Source organism: Sinohyriopsis cumingii, chromosome 2 (assembly GCF_028554795.1).
Source record: "Sinohyriopsis cumingii isolate HCF-2022 chromosome 2, ASM2855479v2, whole genome shotgun sequence".
Taxonomy (NCBI): domain Eukaryota; kingdom Metazoa; phylum Mollusca; class Bivalvia; order Unionida; family Unionidae; genus Sinohyriopsis; species Sinohyriopsis cumingii.
The window spans coordinates 92,775,318-92,801,577 of NC_142962.1; the positions used below are offsets into that span (position 1 = coordinate 92,775,318).

Consider the following 26,260-nt stretch of genomic DNA (forward strand, 5'->3'; position numbering starts at 1 on the left):
GCCAATGTGTAGGTAGAGTAGTGTGAATATAAACACTAACTCTTTTTTAAGATAGTGTGAGGGTATGTGTTTGTGTGTTGGTGCTTGTAAGAGCTAAGGTATGTTTGTGTGAATAGTAGATTATGGGTTTCTTTATTGTTTCTTAGCGTAGGTGAAGAGTATAGTTAGGGTTCTGTAAGCGCTCACGTACGATTGTGTGGATAGTAGATTATGGATTAGTTTATTGTTCTTAGCGTATGTGGAGAGTATAGTTTGGGTTTTGTAACGGCTCACGTACGATTGTGTGGATAGTAGATTATGGATTTTGTTTATCGTTTCTTAGCGTATGTGGAGAGTATAGTTTGGGTTTTTATTATATGAAATGAGAAAGTATAGTTTGGGTTTTATTATATGAAATGAAAAAGTAGGGGGATGTTTTCCTTCACGTTCGCGCGTTGTTTGGTCATGATCTAGGTAAGATCAATTTTACGTTTTAGGGGGATGTTTTCCTTCACGTACGCGCTTTAAGTATAAGAACCCACAGTATTCGTCGTTCAAACCATTCTGCAAAGAATAAAAAAAAGAAGATGGCTTCTAACCAAATGGACAAAATACAAACATTACAAGACGTTTTAGACAACTTAGGAATGATGGAGCAGATGTTAATAAGACTGGTTGAAGACCATTATTCCTATAGTCCGCATCGTGTAAAGATGGAAATTAATAACTTAAAAAAGGTAAAGGACAAGATTAGTGGTGTCATGAAAGAGATAAAGGAGGAGAAGGAGGATGAAGAGGAAAGAATAAGAATAAGCAAATGGAACGAAAAGATTGAAAAAGAAGAAGAAAATGAGAAGAGGAAGAAAGAAGAGGAGGAAGAGAAGAAGAAGAAAGAAGAGCAGGAGAAAAAGAAAGAGAAGAAGAGAAAGAGTGTTGGAGATAAAATAAGAACTTGGTGGAGAAAAAGAAGAAATTAGAAGCAGAAGAAGAAGAAAACCCAAAGGCCCTTTTCAGGGCCAGCCATATTTCTCGAAAAGAGATAGCCTTTCCATTGCCTACCCCTTTTTTAAAAAAATTTAAAAAAAAAAAAAAAAATCCCATGTTCAATTTCCCTTGACGCTATAAAGTCCCACCCTGTTTAAATTCCTTTGACGCTAAACCGTCCCACGATTTTTCTCCATGTTAATTTCCCTTGACGCTAATCTGACCCACGATTTTTCTCCATGTTAAATTTCCCTTGACGCTAATCTGACCCAGGGGTCTCTGTAATGCTAATTCCCATTGACGCTAATGTACCCCACCTTACTACTGCTAAAAGGTAATTAAATGGTTTGAGAAGGATTGGGAAACGTTTGAATAGACTAAGTAAACTAACAATTTATCACTCATTTATTATATCAAACTTCACTTACTGCCCGTTAACTTGGCATTTCTGCGGTGAACAATATACAAATAAAATCTAGAGAATCGTTTTATTTACGATGATTCTGTTCATATGACTATTTATTGGAAAAATCGAAATTAGTATCACTTAAAACCAGAGGATGCAAACAAATATCTTGTTGACTTTCAATATTTTAAATAAGAAAATTCTTCTCTTATTACAAAACCTAGTTATCATACAAAATAACTCATACAACTTAAGATATTCAAACACGGCTGATATTCCCAGGCCAAGGACATCAACGTATGGTAGGAATTTTTTCAGCTATGTAGCGTCTAGACTATAGAACTCTTTGCCAAACGAGGCTAGGGATATATTCACATTTAACCACTTTAAACCTGCATTCAGTGGGCAAATGCTGTTCATGCAGTGCTTACAAATTCCAGATGATGATTGCTCGTGAATGAGAGTACTAACAGTTGGATATTTTAATTTGATTTCACTCACTTATCGATAATATTTTCCATGCTTGTAATGGTATGATATCATCCATATGTATGCTATATTTTAATATTTGTAACTAAGTTACAGTAGGCTGTAAGAGCTCGTAAGAGCTCATGTTACTGGTTGAATGTATATGAGTGCCGACTTTAAACAAAATTCACCTTACTTTACTTTATAATTTGTGTGAGTAGCCACAGCATCAGGTTCGCCAAAAAGCGCAATGCCCATCAAGATGGAAAAATACATAACCTTTAGGATAGAACAATTGCAGTTCAATACAGTTTATGAATTCGTCCTTGGACAAGTTTCCGAACAATCTAACAACTGAAAACTTTGTAAGTCACATGTCGATACAGTCCAACCGATAGGGATTTGCTAAAGAAAAAGGTGTATATGCATAAGAGTACATGAGTGAATGAACAAATTTGATAAAAACGCAGCTGCCACCGATTGAAGCGTTTTATTCATCGCTGTCACGTGAAGGTATCTCAGAAAAAGATTACGAACATCGAATGAAAGTTTGGTCTGCATTCGAATGCAAACACCTGGGTGACAATAACGATCTATATCTGCACACCGATGTGTTGTTGATTGCTGACGTGTTTGGGAAATTTCGTAATACTGCCATACACGTATACAAGCTCCATCTCGCACATTACTTTTAGTCTCCGGGTATGGATTGGGATGCATTGCCGTTCAGCTTCTGTTTATCGATCGATCACTTCGTGGCGGAATACCAATATCAAGTCACATGTACGCTTGAGCCAACAAACCAAACGTGGACCAGGATGACCCCGTTGACCCTAAAAGTTACATTATGTATTTAGATACCAATAATCTTTACGGAATGGAAATCGTGCAACTGTTTCCGGTTGGTGGATTTCAGTGGATCCATCCTCCGTACAGTGACCTACATAAACATGCGTGTGCGTCTTCAACAAGGATACTTCTTTGAAGTTGATCTGGAATACCCTCTACATTTACACGATACGCAGTACTGTTATCCGCTGGCGATCGTTGATGTGTCCGGACGCAAATACACTGAATGAACCAAACTTTTACCAAATCTTACGACCAATTACAATTTTGTACCGCACGTGCGAAATCTGTAAATTTGCTTACGATTGGGTATGTGTGTAACCAAAATCCATCGAATGCTTAGATTTCGTCAGCAAGCTTGGATGGCACCGTACATTCAGATGATACCGACCTGAGAACTAAGGGCATCCATTATCAGTATCAGTGTAATACGCTGTACACTGACACCGACTCGTTGCTAATGCATATCACCAACGATGATGTGTATGCAGACATGGCCCAACTAAATTTGGTCAATGAACTTGATACCAGCGAGTATCCCAAATAGTATACGTTGTTTAGTTACGCTAATATAAAGGTTATTTGGTATGTTCAAAGACGAATATTCAAAAGAACTAATCAAAAATAAGTGTGACTGTGACCCAAAATTTACTCGATTGTGGTTGGTGGCTCCAAAAATATTAAAAAGGCTAGAGGTTTTCCACAGGTGATTGTGCAAAAAGATCTCAAACACGATCTGTACGTCGAATGTTTTTGGAGACCGACGTGATACTAGTCAGTGCATCAACTTGTCAAAACAAATCCTAGATCAGTTCCGTATTTGCTGGAGCAATTTGCAGCTCCTCTCGCACTAAAGCATGGCTCAGAGGTTTTGGTCCACCAGGTGACGGTCCCAATCGGTAATGTGTTGGTTGCCTTGGAGTATTGATTCGTTCCGAAATTGTAAACACGTCTGCGGACCAAAGTGGGTCAGTCGTAAGACGTTGTCCACCTTGTAGCTCTCCAGGTACATACAAATACCAAACAAGCTTATCTCCTAGTGGCTGTAACGGAGCTAGCATTGAAATCATTTTATCAGCAACAGTAACGGTTTTTATCGAACCGCACTGACTGGTTTTAATTCATTCTTTCGCAAGACTTCATTGTTCAGTGCTGCTATGACCAATGGAAGTTGTGCTACCCATTTCTGAGACCGACCGTTCTGGCCATATCAGTAATTCCTGCGCCTACTGATAACCGATAAACCTTCTGCAAGAGTACGATTAAATTGTTCCACTACAGCTTGGTCACGACGCACATTGATATGTCCAACACAAACTCGCGCATGATGTTTAGTTAATAGCTCATCAACAGATCTGATAAATTCTTTACCAGGATCCATTTGTGACAATCGTGGCCATGTGAGCGGTTCGCGTGCATGAATGCGTTCGAGTGCATCTGCGACACTTGTAGAAACTTTCTACGTCAACGGTTCAGCTTCGTTATATCTGCTGACAACACAGAAATTGGTTAGCGCGTACTTGTATAAGCGTAATTTACCTAGTCAGTCACGGACACAATCGTGTAGAAGAAACAACAAAATCTGCCTCATTAGGTGTTTGGAAATCAAACCATCCAAGCAAACTTTTTCTTGGCACCGATAAGTAAATTTGCCACAGCGCTTGACTGGTCAGCCATGCTTCAGCAATCCCTTAACAGACCCGTTGCATGGAGAGACTAATTAATAATGGAGCATGCATATATTTTTTATCACCATTTGTAAAAACGTATGCCAGAACATTTCTTGACCATTCGTAGCTTTCTGTATCACATCTCATATATGTGTTCGAAAAATTACAAAATCTAAATAAAAAGTCACTGACAGGTCTAGACTCGCATGTATTGCTTTTTTTATATATAAAAAAATTACTTGACCAGTTAGACTCGAGATTAGACAATTTGGATACGTTAAGGTTTAGTTTGCTTGCACTTAAATGGATAGATTTAAAAAGCATTGCATATATTATCGAATGTGCACAACATTAACTGTTCCAACTGGCATCATATTAATATCTAACACGGTAAAAACTGTAAAGAAACAAACTGCCAGCTTTCAAGGGAACTATTGTATTGGGTAACAATCCGAGCAGAATCAAATAGTCTGTGCAATAAAGAACTTGACCTCAGCGTGTAACCAAATATAATTTGTATCAGCATGTTGTATAAAACCTTTGAAACTATTTCTAACGATGTGTAATAAACTATTTACTGTTTTTATCTGTTACACTTAAACTTGAATACTTCCATAGCTGTTATTTTTCTGTCTAATTTTTCCAGGTTTTGTGTATAAATCGTCTTCAGTTCGAGCTGTTTTAACTTTATATAGGCCTGTCACTTTCTCCTGCCTTTGAAAATGACGATTTGTTTACAGCTCGGAATGTTGTGAATTCATTTATCTCCTTTAGGTGTTTGCTTTTTACATAATTTGTTACATGTAACTAACTGATAGTTATTAGTTATCACAAATGTCACTGACTGACTGCCACAGACGTCACTAATTGCTACCCAAACCAATAAATGTGAAAAGTTATTCTTCAGAGGTGCAGGTGTCACGGTAAAAATTGTTTTTCCATAGACCTCAATGCTAATGTTTTGTGAAATAAATATACTTTTTATCGTATCTCAGCATGCACGGCACACACTGTCATAGAGAACAATGGTAGATTGTCAATTTGACAAGGACAAAACCAGGTACTCCATTGCATTTAAGAGGGGTAACTCTGCTGGAACTAGACAGGGGTAATAGTTATTTAGTCACAACAGACACCGTTTCAGTCATGTGTACCACATTTTTAAAAAATCATAAAAAATGCAAAACATGATCTATATATCTGAGCTGATATTAGCATAATCTCACATGTTGCCAAGAGGCACAACTTTTTTTAAGCCTAACAGAATGTACAACTCTTACATAATGCACCAATCAGAGCTGTTGTTCTTTATTTCTGAATGCAATGTTCCCTACACCTTAAGCCCCGTCCACCTGGACTTGCGCAATTGGTACCGTTATACCTGCAAAGCTTTAATATTCAGCCACCATGGTTTCACCACAGTGATAAGGACTTCAGATTCAAAATATTTCCTAGTGGGGTATCATAACTAAGCCTGCAATAACTGTCAGACATTAAGTTGAAACACACTATTTAAGACATGACTGCTGTGTTGCTTAGTTTAATATATCTATATCATATTATATGTACTTGTGAATTGCAAAGCCTGAAAAGCATGGCCCCATTGAGTAATAAGCCTGATTCCAATCCTGTGCTTATCTACACTCACTTAAACATGCAAAAACATCTCTCATTTATCATCCAATATTGCTCATTTTCAACTTTCTATACCTCGGAAAGGACAATCACATTATCTAAACCGCCATCCCTTTTAGAATAAAGAGAGGCACGATGCGTCATTGTAAACGCTGAAGTTATACGATCATTATTTACTTAAAAACGTTAAAAAAATTTAAGGAGCAATATATGGTTTAATTAATATCTAATATTGACAAGGTCTGTCCTCTGTGGGGAATTCGTTGAAATAAAAGAACATATTCTATATGATACTTAAAGAGTCAACGCTGGTTATGCAAAATAGAATGTTATCCTTGCTGTAGCAGATCAATGATTCTGTGATAACATTCTAATAGGCCTCTGAGACGTTTCCATAACAGCTCTGGACGCCAAGGTACAAACTGAAGAAAAAAGGCGATGATAATAATAATAAAATAATAATAATAATAATAAGAAGAAGAAGAAGAAGAAGAAGAAGAAGAACAACAACAACAACAACAATAAGACGAAATTAAAATAAAAATAGGTAATTTATATGAATTCAGTAACAGCAAATAAAGAGATAAATATTTGATATAAATTCACGTATTTGGTTACCTTTGTATATAAGAATGCTGACTGACGAATCTCGATGGAAAAGTTTGTTACTATTTCAGTATTAAATACTGACAATTTCTTTCTATTTTGAGCAGAGTTCTAAATAGAAAAGGATCCTTAATTCTTTTGTACAGGGGTTTTTGAAGTTTATTTGGAACACAATAAATCATTCCAAATTAACATAGCAGGATATTTTTAGAAACAAAAATACTGCTTTATTGTTATGTCACAAGAGTAGGAAAATGTGTGAATTACAAAACAAGGTTTCATATAGGTATTATACTTGAAATCTATTTTAATTTAATTTATTTTGTTAATGATGATAGTTCCTTTAAAATTTTGATAACTTAAAATATATATTTACTATTAACATTGATTGTAATAAGTTTTGAAGAATCCTGAAACCAAACAAAATTAATTTTAGCATTAATTATAAAACTATTCTACAACAAACGTTTACAAAAATTGCTGTGTATACCTTTATACGAAATAAAATGATGTAAACGTTTATAAATAAAACTGAACTGAAGCAATACCTAACCTGCTTCTATAACGAAATAGATGATTCTTGAGTTTGGCAATTTAGATGATAACGTTTGGTAGGATTTACTTTTGCTACCATTAAACTGCAAACTGTGCAGGTTTTAGATGGTTTCCGTCTGAGATATTACATAAATGTTGACTACAAATGTATGTCTCAAAATAACTAGAATTATTTCACAGGAGAACGGTCGCATAAGATTTTTAATGATAATTTACCATGGACACAAAGTAAGCATAGTCATAAAGATTCATTTGAAGATAAAAAATAAACATTATCATTATAATTAAAGACAAAATACTGACAAAATGAGCGATACGTGGAGGTCACTAAGACATTGTCGTTTCGATCTAATCCTTTACTTTCTATATAGTGCCTCTTGTAATATCCAATTACAAATTTATCAAATGAAATACATATAAACTAAACCTTTACGACAAAATACTGACATAATGAAGAATACAATATAGTCTTTCTAACCATATCCGCACCTATGGTCCAACACCAACACATACTGACCAACATACAGCCCTAATGATCATTTCAAATTCAACAGAGCGGACTATGCAATGAGACTAAAAGTAAAAACTAAAATTCCTAAACTGACAGGGAATTTAGTGGAGACTGAATATTTTATGTATACTGCTAAAAGTAATATCAAAACTAAAAAGCTTTAAAAGAGTTTTTGAGGATTAAGAACTAATCCCAATTGGTGGCGCTCTACAATTTCGTATTTTGCATAGGGTTAGATTTTAAAGAAAACAAAGTCCCTGGTTTTCCTCACTGATTAAACTGGCTATTTAAAAAAGACCTTGTATGTCTAAAGTATTGCTAAAAGAACTTTTTATTCACTTTATTTTGGTGAATAATATATGAGTATAATATGTGTTATAGAATATACAGTTTGGATTACTTCAGATGTGTACTCTACTTTTGGAAATCTCGTTCCTAGTTTATTCTTTCTTTATCTCCAGTTTTTGTGGAGATCAGTTTGAAAATTAGTTTCCTTGTTTGTGATACAAGGCTGTGCTCCTGACCTTTGTCTCGGGAACTTTATTATCCGTCTACAATTTTCTTTTTGAATTGTTACCTTTCTAAAAATATTTTCACGTAATAGTAATTTCGTTAAGGTTTATACATGTTCTAATTTACATCTTTTCTATAACAAACCCAATTTAGTTTGTCGAAAAATGGTGCACTTTCTCTTTTCTACATCAACTTTTATTTGTTTGTACAAAAAATGGTCCACAAAAGTTCTTATTTTACATGTTATGTAAGCATAAACAGAAACATGTATAACAGAAACCAACATGCACAATAGGATGTTCGCGACCAAACGGTTAAGGCTATATTGTGATCTTACAAGATTTTATGCTGGTTATTTCTCGCAAATAAGCTGCAACGGTCAGATTTTAGCTGCTATCGTACTCAAAATACAACTGGTATAAACAATTTTTTAAACAAATACATACAGAAGGAAAGCAAAGCTTATGACGTTGTAGCCCGCCAAAACCAAGAAGACAAAACCCTTCATAAACGTGACGGTAGCTGCATAAATGGCTCCTGTAGATACGTTGCTCACAAGGTTACACACCGTTTCTACGGCGGCCAAGCTAGCAAATACTGCACCTACGTATGAAAAGACACAACGATAATAATAATAATAATAATGAGGACTTTGTATGGCGCCTAATCTTTAGAAGCTCTAAGCGCTTTACAACATTAGACATCACCTATAACATAAAAAAAAAACATATAATGATATGATTACAAAAAGAGACACCATGAAATTAGAAAACATAAAAAATATGCTGAGAATATTTATGGTAGGAAACATTATTAGGTCTTTAAGTTTGTTCTTGCAGTCGAAATAAGGTTGTTTTGAGAGCACTCTTGAATGGGATCACTGTGTCTTTGTGTCTAAGTTCAGTGGGCAATTCATTCTACGTTGCTGGGCCCTGGTATGCAAAAGAACGCTGTCCATATGACTTTGTTTTCATAGTGGGAATAATGAGTATACGATTGTCAGAAGAGGAGCGTAAGTATCTTGATGGTGTGTACACATGGGTGAGGTAGGATAGATACGGTGGACTAGAGTCCAACAGTGAAACGTTGCACAGAGAACAAATTTTGTGTTTGATTCTGGATCGAATGGATAGCCAGTGTCAATACATGTATCAGTTCTGTTTTGTAATAGCATTTCTCGAGACACAACCTGAAATGTTTTATATTGGGAAAACTAGGAAACGTAACACAAAAATATTTTTTAAGCTTTTCATTTTTAAAAACGAAGGGCATTCTTTATGTCATTGATGCGTTTGTTTTTTAAATGAGGGAGTACCAAAAAAAACCGAGAAAGTGTGCAAATACTATAGAAGCCTGACTGACTCCAACATTTATTTCTTAAGCATGCACTGAAATTTCATCGTAAATGAGTTTAATAGAACAAGATTACATGTGACTGATCAAAAATGCCTGTATCTTGTCTTCATAGCTATATCATAACGTCTGATCACGTGCTACCTTACAACGTCATCGGCCATTTAATCCTTTCTGAACTCAAAGAATCATTGGTTTATTTTGTTCAATCTGGCATGGCATTCAATGCATAATCTTTAGATTCTAAACCAAATTTAAATTACAACACAACCCAGGAACAAACACAACCTAATTTAAGGGTAATAAAATTATCAAAAGTACGTTTTTCTCCCAGTGGCTTTCTCCCACAACATTTACAGCATTGTGATAGTGACATCATCGTACCAAGGAGAGGTATGAATTTAACTTTTCTTTACAGTCAGGGTGTGAACTGGTTTTCTTTATTTTCATGAATATTGTACTTGATCTTAGTTAACACTTCCAGCGCTGTACAAAGACCCAAAAATCTGGGCTCCTCGTTTTCATTCCATATAATGTTTTCTTTTTCATTTCTCTCAAGGCCCTGATTTGGATATCCACAACATTGCGAAGAAAGCCCGGCCCAGGCTAGTGAGGAGTAAGTTTCCAAATTGATAAACTGCTGGCGAACGAATATCCATCTTGCTGTCCGATAATAGCTCTTCGTAAAAGGAAAGGTGCTGAAAATAACACTTTACGTTTCTAATCATCCATGAAATAAAATTTTGTACGTTTTTATGTTATTTCTGTAACAATCAATGAGAAAACTGAGAAAGATATCATTCGATTTTTCATTAGCTTTACGTTTTTGCTTACTTTACTGTTACTGGTGACACGTCATCGAGTTGCTGAGTCAACAAAGTTAATATGACGAAAGAGCAATCACGGATTTGATGGCAGTTCAAAATGACAACAGTTTACGTCCGATCATACTATTTTTTTTGCATGCAGCGAAAATGGCCGTTCTGACTGCATATGTTTCATGAAGTTACTAATATAAACACACTTTTTAGGAGAGTTGCATAGTGGGATTTATTGGGTATTCAGCGGTGGATGGGAATGTAGGTGAGGGTTAAAAACGCCATTTTGATTCAGTCGAATTACTCAACAATAACATAAACTAATTAAACTAATCTTCTGTTGAGAGCTGAAAAAGTGCCGATGTTGGATTCTTTTTAGTTTATTAAAAAATGTTATACAAATGTAAAGATAAATTTTAGTAGACAATATTAACGTTTTTCTGACAAATATTGAGTCAAAGGTCGAGTTTCAACTTTTATGAATTTATCTACCTTCGACTAAATAGTTCATGTAGAAACCCATAAGTTTCCTGTTCAAGAAACAGTTATTCCTATTATAAATTTACATTTATCTGCCGTCAAGATGCGAATTAGCATATCTTGTTTTCATTATTAATTGTAGGTTAGTGAGAGGTATAATCCCAAATTAGTAAACGTTCTGGCGTACGAACATCCAGCGTTGATTGATTGATTATTTGGATTTACGCCGCGTGCGCCCAAAAGGGCATGTGCGACGGGTTTATTCCCGCACAGCTGGATGCTAAATGTTCCTTGGGGACGGAATTAGTGCCACATCCCACAGACGTTTATGTGCTCAATGAGCACTGCTAATTTAGCGGTCAGGTCGTAGGACTATTTTTCTCTAACGACCTGAATGAAGGGCTTTCATAAGTGGGAATGAGCCCAACACACACTCATGTTAACAATGAATTCATTTCTGTCGGTTATTGACTGTACTAGGTGTCGACCCAAGCAGTATGTAACGCCCGTTGCGATTGGTCGCAAAGATGACGTCACATCGGGACATCTAGCTTTAGGCGGGTGGAAATTGTTCCACATCTCCGCCGTTATACGATGTCCGAGAGAGGCAAGAGGGCAAGGAACTCGGCAAGCCAGCCATGAATGTCGTGCACTCCCAGGAACGCCAGCCCGTACATAGTCAAATTTACTCTAGTTGTACTAATCGACAATAAAAAATGCCAATAATGTGTTAGCAACCTGTGCAATTGGATCAAATCAAAACAAGTTGTAGAATTTTCCTACGTCCTAACAATCGGAAAAATTCTAGTACATAGTGTACGTTGCAGATGCCCTACAAATTTTTAATAACTAATATGTCTGAGCGACATATAAAAAGTTTGGTCACTGTTAGATCATAAAAAGTTTGAATTTTGAAACGGTGGATTGAAGAATCAAGTTAGTGTACATAATAGTTTTATCAAAACGGGATACCAAGCCAAAATGGTTCCATGGATAAGAGGCAATATTGGTAGCCCTTAGAAAGTCTTTTTAAGAAAAAGTTCCCAGTTTTTCTTCTGCTTCTTTACATTTCTCCGCAGTCCTTTTTCCTCTCAGGTAATTCGGGGAAATGGTAGCTGTGCTGCGTAGAAATGTAGTTAGCTGCTTCTACTCGCTGCTGGACTGGATAGTTCTTGTAGGCATCTTGATATAACTGTGTAAGGATTCTGACACCATAATGCCACTCGCTATTCATTTATTTTTGTTTTTTATTTATGTTAGGTGTTTCATGCGAGCGCTGCACGCTTTTTTGTGTCCTGCTGAGGCAAGGGAGGAAGTGACCAGAAAGGCAGGCAACCATCTGCAGGCAGGAATCAGTTCATTCCAGGGTACTGGTCTAAATGGATGTGCTTGCACGAATTGTGAGTTTTGGTTCTTGTGTCCGAAATTGTTCTAAAGTTGAACTAGGTCGGATTGGATGGAAAACTCTGTCCTGCTTTAGTGTTAGTATGCTATATGTGCAAAGGATAGTTCTTCGTAAAATTATAGGTGTTGAAAAATAACATTTGACAACGTTGTAACGTTAAATAAAATATCGCTTATAAATTTTGAATGTTATTGGGCAACGTTTAGCGAAAGTTTTAAAATAAAATCATTTGATTTCAATAGCCTTATGCTACTGGTTATGTTTCTGTTAGTGACGTCATCAAGTCGGAATAAAGTACATGAAGTTATTATGAAGTCATAACTGCAGATTTGATACAGGTTCAAATTGGTCACAGTTTACATCAAAGTTTTGCTTTTCTTAGCATACTACGGAAAAGGATGAGGCCTGTTGCATCGAAACATTATGAGCCACTAGATCACCTCCATATGGAAATTTAAATGTATGGGTCGACATAGAGCCCTTTGGACATCAATACTGCAGATCAATACAAAACTGATATGCAAAAAAAAAAAATAACATGATGGGAAGGTATATAGCACATCATGAAATTTTAATATTTTGGGCCGATGTAACACCTACCTTACATATAAATACCACAAAAGGTCGCTGGTTCGAACCCCGGTCGAGTCACACCAAAGACCTACAAATATGGTACTTGCAGCTGCCTCGCTTGGCGCTCAGCATTAAGAGGTTAGCGTTAGGACTGGTCGACCTGGTGTCAGAATAATGTCACTGGGTGGTACATTATCCTACATGTCTACTGCATGATGCCCCAGTGTTAGACATCATTATAAAATGCCACACTGCAGACATCGTAGCAATACGATTCACAATTGCTAAAGCTACTGTAAAAAATCACATACTCATATATCCCAGTTTGTTTTTCTTTATTTGCATATTGAAACTTTCTTCTCAACTGACTCATACCAATTTTTTTTTAATTTTTGTATTTCTTTTTATTTTAGTAAGAGTCTATGGTCTTAAACAAAATATTAGGAAGAGGGCGAAAACCAACAATTTTTGTAAATATCAACAAATACTTTATTTCCCTGAAATATGCATAGCAACGTTCAAACTCTCTTATGCCAAACTCTCGTATGCCAGAGAGGAGGTCGCAAATACAAAACTCCCGGTATCTCAATTTTGTTAATTTTTACCTCTTGTATTTTTATGTTGAAACTTTCTTTGAATCTCGCGCATACCAATTTTTTATAATTTTATTTTTGTGTTGAAACTGTTTTGTATGACTCCCGTATGCCAAACAGGAAGTCATGAAGTTCGAAACTACAAATGTTGTTTTACATTTTTGATTTATTTTTTATGTAGAAACTTACTTTCTTTTAAACTAGCGCATACACCTTTTTAAAAACGTTTGTGCTGAAACTTTCGTGTATGTCTCTCGTCTGCAAGTACGATGTCGTCATACTGAGCGCACTTTTGCTATGCGTCTACGAGTGTACGGTATGGTCAAGATTGATACGGATGACGATTATTTCGTTGATTAACCTGAATAAGGATTTAACATGGTTTCATATTCAGTAAAATTTTGTTTGCATATCTGCATGCTCACTGAAGTTGAGTACTTTTGTTTTATAGCGTGCATTCATGTGTCAACTCAAGAGTAAACAAGAGACCCTCTGTTTGACAAGCCCACATGGTTGTATAGCGTTTTGGCGAAAACTGTTGTTGTTGTTGTTGTTGTGGGGTTTAACGCCATTTTTCAGCACACGATAGGCTATGCATGGCGGCCAGTATTAATGGTGGAGGAAGAACCCGGGAAAGAACCACCAACCCACGAGAAGCTACTGGCAAGCTTTCTCACATACCCACATTGGCTGAATCCGAGACTCGAACCGGCGCAGACAGAGGTGAGATGGCAGTGATCCGTAACGGAGAGCGCTTTAGACCACTCGGCCACTCGGGGCCCCTGGCGAAAACTGTAACATCGAGCTTAATCCAAACAGAAGTTCAACAATAAACTTATTCTAGGGTGTGGACCATCGAACGTGCTGACAGACTCGCACATGAACATTAAATTGATCATTATGTTGATCTTCAACCAGGGCGAGCTTGACAGAAACTGTGCAAATACTGTGTCATCACATTACATTTACTTCCGCCACATATTTGACCTCGTCCCATTTGATAATAGAATAATATATATGTTTCTTATACAACATGACCCAGATTTATTTAGAATATTTCAGTGGTAGCGAATATGTAAATAAGAAAGTGATATGTGTCTCAGAATGTGAAATATTATTTTACAATCTTGGAGGTACAGTGTTAAAGTCTCATACCGAATCTTTGTGCATGTACATTGGCGTGCATTGACTTTTCTACAAATTTATTTCCCCATTAACATCGGTTAAATGGATGGTGGTAAATAATATAGCGCTGTCACATTTGTTCTAAGGAGTAATTTAACATGGGTTGGTGGAAAGCACATGTGAAATAACTCGAAAGTTTAGAACCTGTTCCGCAAATTTCATAAAAATGAAGAGTCACAAAGTGATTAAGCTCATGAATATCAGACTTTATTAAGTTAGTCAAGTTTGTTGTTGTATGGAGTTAACGGACTGTTGGTGAAATCAAACGAGACCAACACGTCCTAAATGGCGCATTTTGTATTGTAAAAGCATCTGCAATGGTAGTCTAAACGCTTGGAATTTCAAGGAGTTTTCTCCTTTCTATTACGACGCAATTTGTACTATTGTATTATTAACTTCTCAACGCAGCTGCAAGCCTGAGAAACTTTCAAAATGCAGATAGTTCTTTACGCTCCACAGTGAACATTTGGCCCCAATCTGAGATGCCTTTTTTGGTAAAATGTAATGCTATCCATGGGCATGAACAAAAAAATGATGTATGTCAAAAACACATTTTCAGAGATTGTTAACTAGTTGCAATATTTTCGAAGTTTCATATATTGTCCTCGATGAAACGATGTATTTTTGAACAGCCCAAACTAAAGACACGACCAATTACTTTTCAGGGAAGCGAAGAGATGGAAAAAACAGAGTTTCTTAAGGACATGTATGTAGCCTACTTTTTTTATTGTCTACATCAATGAAAGGGACCGCTTACATGAGACACGCCTTTCAGAGAGATGCAACAGAGAAAAGGTAATTTAGTATCTGACAGCAAAGAAGCTGCCTGGGTTTTGTTAAAATCCCCAACCCCTGAGAAGATTAATCTTCCGCTGTCTTACCGTGTCTTAATAAAAACCGATTATATTAGGTAATCTTACCCTGTTTATCTGCTGGGGTCAGCTGAGATAGCATACTCCGTATCATAGAAAACGTCATTATGCCCAACATATTGACACCCAGGGCTGTAAAAAAGAGATTAATATACACAGTCAATGATTGCTCGTGCAAAACTTAACATGTATTGTAAATAATGTGGTACTTATACTTTCCATAGCAAGTATATATTTATTAATATCAAAATGGCTGATGGATCCCGAACATCATTTACATACATAATTTGCACAAATAACGTGATTAAGAAAAAAAATAGATGTCTTACATACTTAGACCAATTTCAAATCATTGATAAAGCAGAATGAATACAATAAAATCGTGGTATAATACACAGGTGAGTAAAATGGAACCTAAAAAGATGAAGTACTTAGATGAGAAACAAAGGTTCCAGACGAAAACAAATGATTTCCCGTTTAATAGCGTTATTTTCTGTGCGTTCGCGTGTTTTAGAAATGCCGTTTTTATAGCTCATTCGTCCATTCGTTCATTCATTCATTCAACAACACACAACAAATTTGTGATACTTTCCGCAATTTATTTATAGGTCCACAAGTCGCCAATGTTAATGAAACAGGAATCTCTCTCTCTCTCTCTCTCTCTCTCTCTCTCTCTCTCTCTCTCTATATATATATATATATATATATATATATATATATATATATATATATATATATATATGAACGGTGCGGATAATCTGAGCGTCTGACCAATTGCTTACCACAGCTACTGATACCTTCAACATACACAAATATATCGCCAGTGTGTTATTAAACCCACATTCAAAGAACATAATGCCAGTATATTCTACAGACGCAAAACCTTGTATACTTTCGGACTATTTACATTATATCAAGTCCAGTATTCGAAGACAATAGTTTTTGAATTTAACTTTTCCGTATGTGACCTATTTTACTGACTGAAACTAACGAAAAGGAAAATAATTCACATAATAGCTGTCCCAGAGAACATTTTTTGTGTAGACATACTTCAACGAGTCAAGATAACATCCTTCCGACATTCATACATACTTATTTACATACATACATACATACATACATACATACATACATACATACATACATACATGCATACATCCATGCATACATACATACATACATACATACGTACGTACGTACGTACGTGCGTGCGTGCGTACTTACGTACGTACGTACATACATACATACATACGTACGTGCGTGCGTGCGTGCGTACTTACGTACATACATACATACATACATACATACATGAGATGATCCATTTTAATCGTTCCAGACGAATGTAAATAATTCCAATTCCTTTTTTCCTCTCTTAATCTATGTTGCTTATATATTTTGTTTGCAATGAGTTCTCTCACTCATGTGTTTAGATATTGTTTTCTTTAATTTTGTATATGTGTATGTATGTGTATGCGTGTGTGTATGTATATGTGTGTATATGTATATGTATCCGGAATCCGGAATGACTGTGTAGATATATGAGAATTAATGACTAGGTCGTCATGCGAGTGTGTCTGCTACAAGCGAATGCATATAACACCGGTTGAGCAACATAATTTGTTGTTGACATGTGCTTAGTCGTGAAGGAATATGAGCTCGTGTATGCAGGCAAGGCGATGAGTGCCGTTTACTCGCGGACCTGAGTTTGAATCTCCGTAGAGTACGAATTACAAATTCTCTAACATGTATGACAGTACTATTTGTATTAAAATATTAAGTCTGCCTACTACTATTAAGCATTCTTCTATACTATTACATCTTTAGTGTGCTGTAAGTCCATTATTGTCAATCTATGTTCATATCTCTATTGTGTAATAAGGAAAAATTAACTGAAGAGGAAAGAAAGTCAGTCAGTCAGTCATATACGTACATACATACGTACGTATCTACTACATGCATACAATCAGTCAGTCATACATACATACCTACATACATATCATTCTTAATTTTGGCAGCACGTTAGAAACCCGTTTTTCTTCGTGTCTTCATTTGTTTAAAAGCGTTTACCTTGTTTGGATTTCTGTGCAATTCTTCGTATTTAAATATTTGGTACTGTACATTTAATTCACACTATATGGCCATTATTGTGCAGAGGTACCGTCAATAGATATTCTTAAATTTAGAAATACGTTATCTTTACTTCTCTCATTCCCTCATATTTGAAGGGCGTTATCTTGACTCTTTCAATTATAACTGTCCAGTAAGTGTTATCTGGGTTAATATGTAAATTACAACTGTACAATATGTTTCATCTGGAACAATAGGTGCTACAACAATAGGTGAACTTTAACTGAACAAGGTGTTATCTGGAACAATAAGTGTTGTCAGCGGCATCAATGCCGTATCATGGTACTTAGCCTTTATTTCAATATGTTATATAGGTCAAACGCCGGACAGTTAACTGAAGAAGAGTGCTCAGGCAAAATTATATATACCTTATTTGCCAAAATGGAAATAGTTCAAGAAAAAGCAATTTCTCTACTTTTTAAGGATATGTTAGTGTCACATTATTTTACTTTCGTTTCAATAACACACGAGTATACAAAATAAACATATATTGTTTACGTGATTGTGTTTGTAATTGTTATTTTTTGTGTTGTCCAGCCTTGAGAAAGATATTCGTACATCTGGAAAGCGCTTGGACAGTTTCTCAGGCTTGCTGGGCCATGCTTTGCCATGTTTATTTCCTCTATAATTTTTCATTGACACTAGAAAATTATATCAGATTATATAAGATGGATCCTTTACATTTGAAACGATTGTCATTTGTAATAAAATTTATAACATTAAATTAAAAAAATATATGTGACTGTAACCTAAATAATAATGATAAGATGAAGAAAAAAAATACTTATGGCACAATTTATCAGGTAACAAAAAAGTACTAACTGGATAATATTTACCCAAATGAGACAAAGCTACTGGCACCATCAACTTTAAGAATTCTTCGAAATTAAGTGTTTATGGAAGTAGAAGCTTTACCCTCCAACGTTGATAACAACATGGTGCTTGGCACGTTGAAAACGGTATTAAGAACTCATTGGTATTAAATGTTGTTAACGTTGATAACAACATGGTGCTTGGCACGATGAAAATGGTATCAAGTACTCATTGGAGTTAGATGTTGTTAACGTTGATAACAACATAGTGCTTAGCACGAAGAAAACGGTATCAAGTACTCATTAGTATTATATGTTGTTAAGGTTGATAACAACACAGTGCTTGGCACGATGAAAACGGTATAAAATACTTAGTGGTATTAGATGTTGGTAATATTCTAACAACAAAGTGTTTGGCACGACGATGAAAACGTTACCAAGAACTCACTGGTATTAGATGTTGTTAGCGTTGATAACAACATAGTGCTTGGCACGATGTAAACGGTATCAAGAACTCATTGGTATTAGATGTTGGTAATATTCTATCAACATAGTACTTGGCACGATGAAAACGGTATCAAGAACTCATTGGTATTAGATGTTGGTAATATTCTAACAATATAGTGCTTGGCACGATGAAAACAGTATCAAGAACACACTGGTATTAGATGTTGGTAATATTCTAACAACATAATGCTCGGCACGATGTAAACGGTATCGAGAACTCATTGGTATTAGATGTTGGTAATATTCTAACAACATAGTGCTAGGCACGATGAAAACGGTATCAAGTACGCATTGGTATTAGATGTTGTTAACGTTGACAACAACATAGTGCTAGGCACGATGAAAACGGTGTCAAGAACTCATTGGTATTAGATGTTGGTAATACTCTAACAACATAGTGTTTGGCAAGATGAAAACGGTATCAAGAACTCATTGGTATTAGATGTTGGTAATATTCTATCAACATAGTGCTTGGCACGATGTAAACGGTATCAAGAACTCATTGGTATTAGATGTTGGTAATATTCTAACAACATAGTACTTGGCACGATGAAAACGGTATCAAGAACACATTGGTATTAGATGTTGGTAATATTCTAACAACATAGTGCTTGGCAAGATGAAAATGGTATCAAGAACTCACTGGTATTAGATGTTGTTAGCGTTGATGACAACATAGTGCTTGGCACGATGTAAACGGTATCAAGAACTCATTGGTATTAGATGTTTGTAATATTCTAACAACATAGTGCTTGGCAAGATGAAAACGGAATCAATAACTCATTGGTATTAGATGTTGGTAATATTCTAACAACATAGTACTTGGTACGATGAAAACGGAATCAATAACTCATTGGTATTAAATGTTGGTAATATTCTAACAACATAGTGCTTGGCACGATGAAAATGGTATCAAGAACACATTGGTATTAGATGTTGGTAATATTCTAACAACATAGTGCTTGGCAAGATGAAAATGGTATCAAGAACTCACTGGTATTAGATGTTGTTAGCGTTGATGACAACATAGTGCTTGGCACGATGTAATCGGTATCAAGAACTCATTGGTATTAAATGTTGTTAAAGTTGACAACGACATAGTGCTTGACACGATGAAAACGGTATCAAGAACTCACTGGTATTAGATGTTGTTAGCGTTGATGACAACATAGTGCTTGGCACGATGTAAACGGTATCAAGAACTCATTGGTATTAGATGTTTGTAATATTCTAGCAACATAGTGTTTGGCACGATGAAAACGGTATCAAGAACTCATTGATGTTAGATGTTGTTAACGTTGATAACAACATAGTACTTGGTACGATGAAAACGGAATCAATAACTCATTGGCATTAGACGTTGGTAATATTCTAACAACATAGTGCTTGGCACGATGAAAATGGTATGAAGAACTCATTGGTATTAGCTGTTGTTAGCGTTGATGACAACATAGAACTTGGCACGATGTAAACGGTATCAAGTACTCATTGGTACTAGATGTTGGTAATATTCTAACAACATAGTACTTGGCACGATGAAAACGGTATCAAGAACTCATTGGTATTAAATGTTGGTAATATTCTAACAACATAGTGCTAGGCACGATGAAAACGGTATCAAGTACTCACTGGTATTAGATGTTGGTAATATTCTAACAACATAGTGCTTGGCACGATGAAAACGGTATCAAGAACACATTGGTATTAGATGTTTTTAACGTTGACAACAACATAGTGCTAGGCACGATGAAAACGGTATTAAGAACTCATTGGCATTATATGTTGGTAATATTCTAACAGCATAGTGCTTGGCACGATGAAAACGGTACCAAGTACTCATTGGAATTAGATGTTGTTAACGTTGACAACAACATAGTGCTTGGCACGCTGAAAACTGTATCAAGTACTCACTGGTATTAGATATGGTAATATTCTTTTTTTCTCTCGCAATTTACTGGAATAACATCTATAATATTTCCACAACATCTGCATGTCAATATTCGGGTACTTTTGGTTCAACGTTGGTTCCTAACTTTCAGTTTCAATGAATGCTTTCGCTTTGACTATACAGCTTAATGAAAAGGAAGATAGAATATATGTTTCATTCCACGTTCATAATTTAATTTTCTAACTATCTGATATCCTCTTTTAACTCACTATAATGCATCTTGTCTAATATCGGTAACAGATGCATAATACCGTCATGAATCATCAATCATTCTTTGCATCCCGTCTGCACCTCATTCAAAAATTAATTCGTTTGAATAAAGACGCAGACTTCTACGGTCGAAATTTTCTTTTTCGATTTTACTCGACTTTCCGCAGCAATATTGTTTTGTTTTTTTAAATTACTTTTTACTCTAGCTGTTGTATTTTCTTTTGTTTCTCTTTGCTTTACAGACCTTAAGACTCTGATTTCTCCTAACTTGATGGAATGTTTGCATTTTATATGTTGTAAAATTCAGCATCGCTCTGGGTGGGTGAAGACAATATTAACTGCTTATGCGTTTACTTTTAATTACAGGTTGAATTAGTAATTGTTAAATGTCACAATTTTAGACTAATAAATTACATAATTTACACAAAGTAACATATTAATTTCACTTATTGTTACTTTTGTCACTAAATGTATCTCGATGATAATAACTTTATGCAACAATTGTTACTTAAGAAATTAAATAACAGTGTGCTAGAAACAAGTATTTGAAGATTCTTGTAAAACAAACATATCACTCACGATGGTTGAGTTTACTGTTTTTATCTCTTTTAAATCTAATGGTAGGATTCGGGTCGGGTGATAGAGAGCACTAGACACCTTATTTTGCTTACGTTATAGAGCTGATGTTGAATACATCATTTACAAATCAGTATATTCCTACAAAGAATAACTTAGCTTCACAAACTCTTGTAAAACAAAGTGAAGTCCAGTGAATTTTAATACGAGTTTGATATAACAGTTAACATCTATGAATAGCTGAAGATAAATATAGTTAACCAGTGAGAAGTTTGCAGAGTGAAAACAAGAGCACGTTGATATATAATAATTTTTGATGGATTTGATAAATATCATTGCGCATGCATAAAAGGTTTATCAAGGCTCGTATCAAGTCTCAAGAGCAAATATAGAAATTCAATGAAACGAATGTGCCACAGATACTGAATGCAACTTTTATTTTATAGATATATTGGGATTGTAACTGTCAAATTAAAAATGCGAGTGATCTCACACAAAAAGGTAAAATATCGCTAGTGTTAAAGGTTTTTTCGGAGCTAGAAAGGACAAAAACATACGCAGATCGATTTTTATTTATAAATGCATGTGTAAACAGAAACATTTACTACAAGATCATGAGTATAGTATTCCAACATCAAGAAGTCTGTCAATCAAAAATGAGCAACTTTATAAAAAAAAGTCTTCTTATGTAGTTTTGCAAACTAAACCGATTTTACATAACAAAGGTGTTCCATGTTCTGAAGAAGTTATTCGTACTGAAAGAGTTATGCATTTAAAGACAAAGTGACATAAAACAAGTAGACAAATGACTTTTAATGAATAACTTGTAACCATATATGTACGTAAACAATCCAAACACACGCAGATTATACTCGAATAAATTGAAAGCCAAATTAAATGTCCTAAATGTTTGAGTTGGTTGCAATCGTGTGCAACAATAATATCCTCAAGGAAAAGCAAGAGCGAAATAGAAGGAACACATTTCATCTAATGCAGAAACAAAAGTAAAAACATAGCACAATTCCTGCTGTACCAGTCCTCATTCTGCAAGCATGTCTGTGAAGGTTTTGGTGATGCAAAAAAAAACCCTCCCCAAAATAATTCCATAAAATCGACAGATCAATACAAACAGCAAACTGAACATGTGTTTGATTGAAACAATGCTTAAAAATCCGCTGAAACATTTAACCTACAAAAAGATAAAGAGACTAATAACAAAATAAATTCAGGAAGGTTGTTTTCATGTATCAAGCAATACGTAGAAGAAATTACATAATTATTGTCAAAGCAAAGTCCTTGTCTGAAAATGATTTTATCGGTCGCGAGACAAAATAGCAACAAGGAGTTAAGAGATTTATCGTCCGAGTCTGAAGATGGTTATATCGGTCGCTATACAATCAACAACGGAGTTAAGAATCTCATCATTCCGAATCTGACAATGATTGTATCGGTCGCTAGACAATCAACAAAAAGGGGTTAAGATTTTCATGATCTGAGCCTGAAAATGGTATTATATATCGCCAGACAAAGAGCAACAAGGAGTTTGGAGTTTGATAGTCCGATTCTGAAAATGATTTTATAGGTCGCTCAGCAGCAAGAAGTTAAGAGTTTTATAGTCCGATTCTGAAAATGGTTGAATGTGTCGCTAGACAGTCAACAACAATGAGTTAAGAGTTTCATAATCCTAATCTAAAAATTGTTGTATATGTCATTTAAGATTGGACCGCCCAACAAAATGATCATAGAAGAATATTTTAAGTTGATTGTGACCGTAGGTTTGTCTGAGTTGGCCACTGACAAACTAATAAATATCTGTTTTTAACCTGATTTGATAAAATTATTTTATTTACTTTCCCGCCTGATCTGATAAAATTATTTTGTTTGCTTTCCCTATAATTGAATTTGAGGCCAATCAATATTTTTGTTTTTTGCCTCTACATTACAATACTTTATGTGATGTATTTATATTAAAGAATAAAACGGTGTGTATCACCCATGTATTTTTTAAAACGTGCACTCGTGTGTGGTGGGGGGGACAGGTATGAGAATAGCTCTTCTGCGTTAGAGCTTTGCTTTGTCTACAATTGAATTCCTAGAGCAATTATTATTATTTATAGTTTCTCCTACCATCTATCTTTTGGTGCACTTAATAATTAAGCAAAAATTAATTGAGTTAAACTTTAAATAGATTGGGTTTGGAAAATGAAGAATGCTAAAACGTAAATGCAGAAAATTATTTCTAGGGAAATAAAAGCTTTTGGTAAAACTTACCAACCCAAAGAAGCGTGTCATCTGTAGCCAATGCCGTAAGAAGGAAGCAAGCAGTATAAGAGAGAACCCCGATAAGAGCGATTTTTGTGTCCGACATACACGACTGGAGGAATTTTACTGCAGGAAGCCCAAACAAACACATGCCAGCATTTCGGATGGCTCCGTACCAACCGATCTTTTCTGGACTCCAACAAAATGGAACGGCGAGCTGATATAAAGTTTCCGTTCCTAACCTGCCGAGATAACTGGTAACGTGGAACACATAAGCTGCAAGAAGTATACGGTATTTCCACTTTAATCTTCTAGGACCTTCCTCTATGTAAAAGCGAAAAGAGTTTGATATCGTCGATCTTAGTGAAGTTCTCTTTTGAGGTCTGTCCATGACATACGACTCGGGTAATACGGTTAAAACTATCAATGCACAAATCACAAGCGATCCGGCTGATGTTACCATGGGGATGAGGTAACCAAAATGTTGTATTAGTAAACCTCCGAGGAGACTTGCTAATGTTAATGCTAAACCCATCATGAGTTCTAAAGCCACCAGCCCCATCGTTCTCGACTTTCCTGTGGATGTTATGTCAGCAACATAGGCGAACGAGGCCTGCAAAGGCGTTAAGTACAGCCCAGTCACACCTTCAACAAAGTAACCAACCAGAAAAACTTTGAAATCCAGCTTGTAATGGATAATAAAAGAAGAAAATGCTGTCCTAATAAATGTTCCCGTAATTCCCACCATAAACAAAAATTTCCTTCCGAATGAATCCGACCAGGATCCTAAGATTAGATTGGCAAATATCGCGGGAATACTACCCGCTAATGAATAGAACAATATCCATTGGGCAGCTATAGACTGTACATACGCATCGGTCTCGTAGATTGGGTCACTCGTATTCACGCTACACAGGGAACCAGTGTCGCTGTCGTTAGTAAGATTTTTGCTCATGAACTCTCTATTGTGAATTTCATGTTGTACATATTCCGTTATCGTATAGTAAGACATCATGAATCCGAGGAAAAATAAGAATATGAGTGGGCCTACCACATATTGCCTTACCGAGGAACCTGTTGGTCGTTTTAGGAGATCCACTGGTAACAGTGGTTCCTTAATAAGCGGTTCATAATCATCATCCATCGTTAGCTGACTGGATGAAGAGAAAGTAGCTATGCTGAGATATGGTCCAGACACTTTCACTGCGACCGAACCAGAAGCACGACTGGGTGTATATCGCCTATATTCTTGTAGTTAATTCAACCTAGTTTCACTGGCTCTTATCACTGTACATGTGGTATAGATTTAAGTCCCACAGTGTGTACAAACTCTATCACTAACATACGTTGTCAATTGTATTAAATTATGGCCACTACAAGCTGAAATAATAGAAGTTACTATGTTTATCTCCCGTGAGCTGGAGTATACTGGGGTCGTGAAAACTAACTGTATTATCAGTCAGCGATATCGCGCGTTATACTAATATAGCATTAGTAATCTTATTATTATTATTATTATTATTCTTTTCTTGCCCTAGAGAGATGGCAATGCTAAGATGGGGGAGGCTTGGATTAATCATTTTACAATAATTCTTTTGATAGTTATCTGTAATTACATTATGTACATATACACATATAGAATATATAATTACAGATAAGCTTAAATAATATTATGGACGCAGAAAGAGATCACTGAACTTAATAGATTGGCAACAACATATTCTGGAACATAACCCAAATGTAGAGATCGAAAAAGAACGAGTGAACAAAGAATACGTTTGAGATAGGAAATTTATTTTGAAAAAAGGGGTATTAGAAGAGGAAGTAGTAGCTGAAAAACAACTAAAGAACATCATTCATATAGTAAATCCGTCTTACAGGATTTTTCTAAATGTTGAGACCTCTCAATACACCCGACCATTCCTTCGTCCACCTCTAATGGTTTCCATTCTCTCCATCAATTCTCAAAATTTGATCACGCATATAAACAGGGTATTTTAAATATTACAATATTATCTGCAAGGCTCAGGGGGAGAAGAAAAAAACAGTCCAATTAAAATCTGATTTCCACAATCCTACGTTGGGACAAAAAGTGACACACGTTATTCAAAATATATCGTTGCTAACGGTAACTCTTCCTAACACGAATTTGCAATGCTTCATCTGATAGGCTACTGAATACAGGTGGACTGGGAGTGACAAAGGTCACCAAAACACAAACTTTCATCAGTCTTTGTCAGACCTCCACGTAGGACTGTAGAGATCTGGGTTTAATCAGATTTGCGGGAAACATTTTCCTAAGCACTCGTTCCTGTGACGAGTGATTTGTAAGAGTTAAATGTCACTGTCCTCATTATTGTCAA

General features: G+C 35.7%; 1 protein-coding gene across 1 annotated transcript; it reads right to left on the reverse strand.

Moving 5' to 3' along the window:
- Nucleotides 1-1,354: 1,354 nt before the first annotated feature.
- On the reverse strand, nt 1,355-25,243 carry LOC149805373 (proton-coupled folate transporter-like). The gene is made up of 4 exons (XM_089949773.1): nt 23,907-25,243; nt 15,504-15,587; nt 8,623-8,779; nt 1,355-6,413 (listed from the first exon to the last, which is right to left on the reverse strand). Exons 1-4 carry the CDS (start codon nt 25,039-25,041, stop codon nt 6,362-6,364), a joined length of 1,428 nt encoding a protein of 475 aa, XP_089805899.1. The 5' UTR covers nt 25,042-25,243; the 3' UTR covers nt 1,355-6,361.
- Between the last annotated feature and the right edge of the window lie 1,017 nt (nt 25,244-26,260).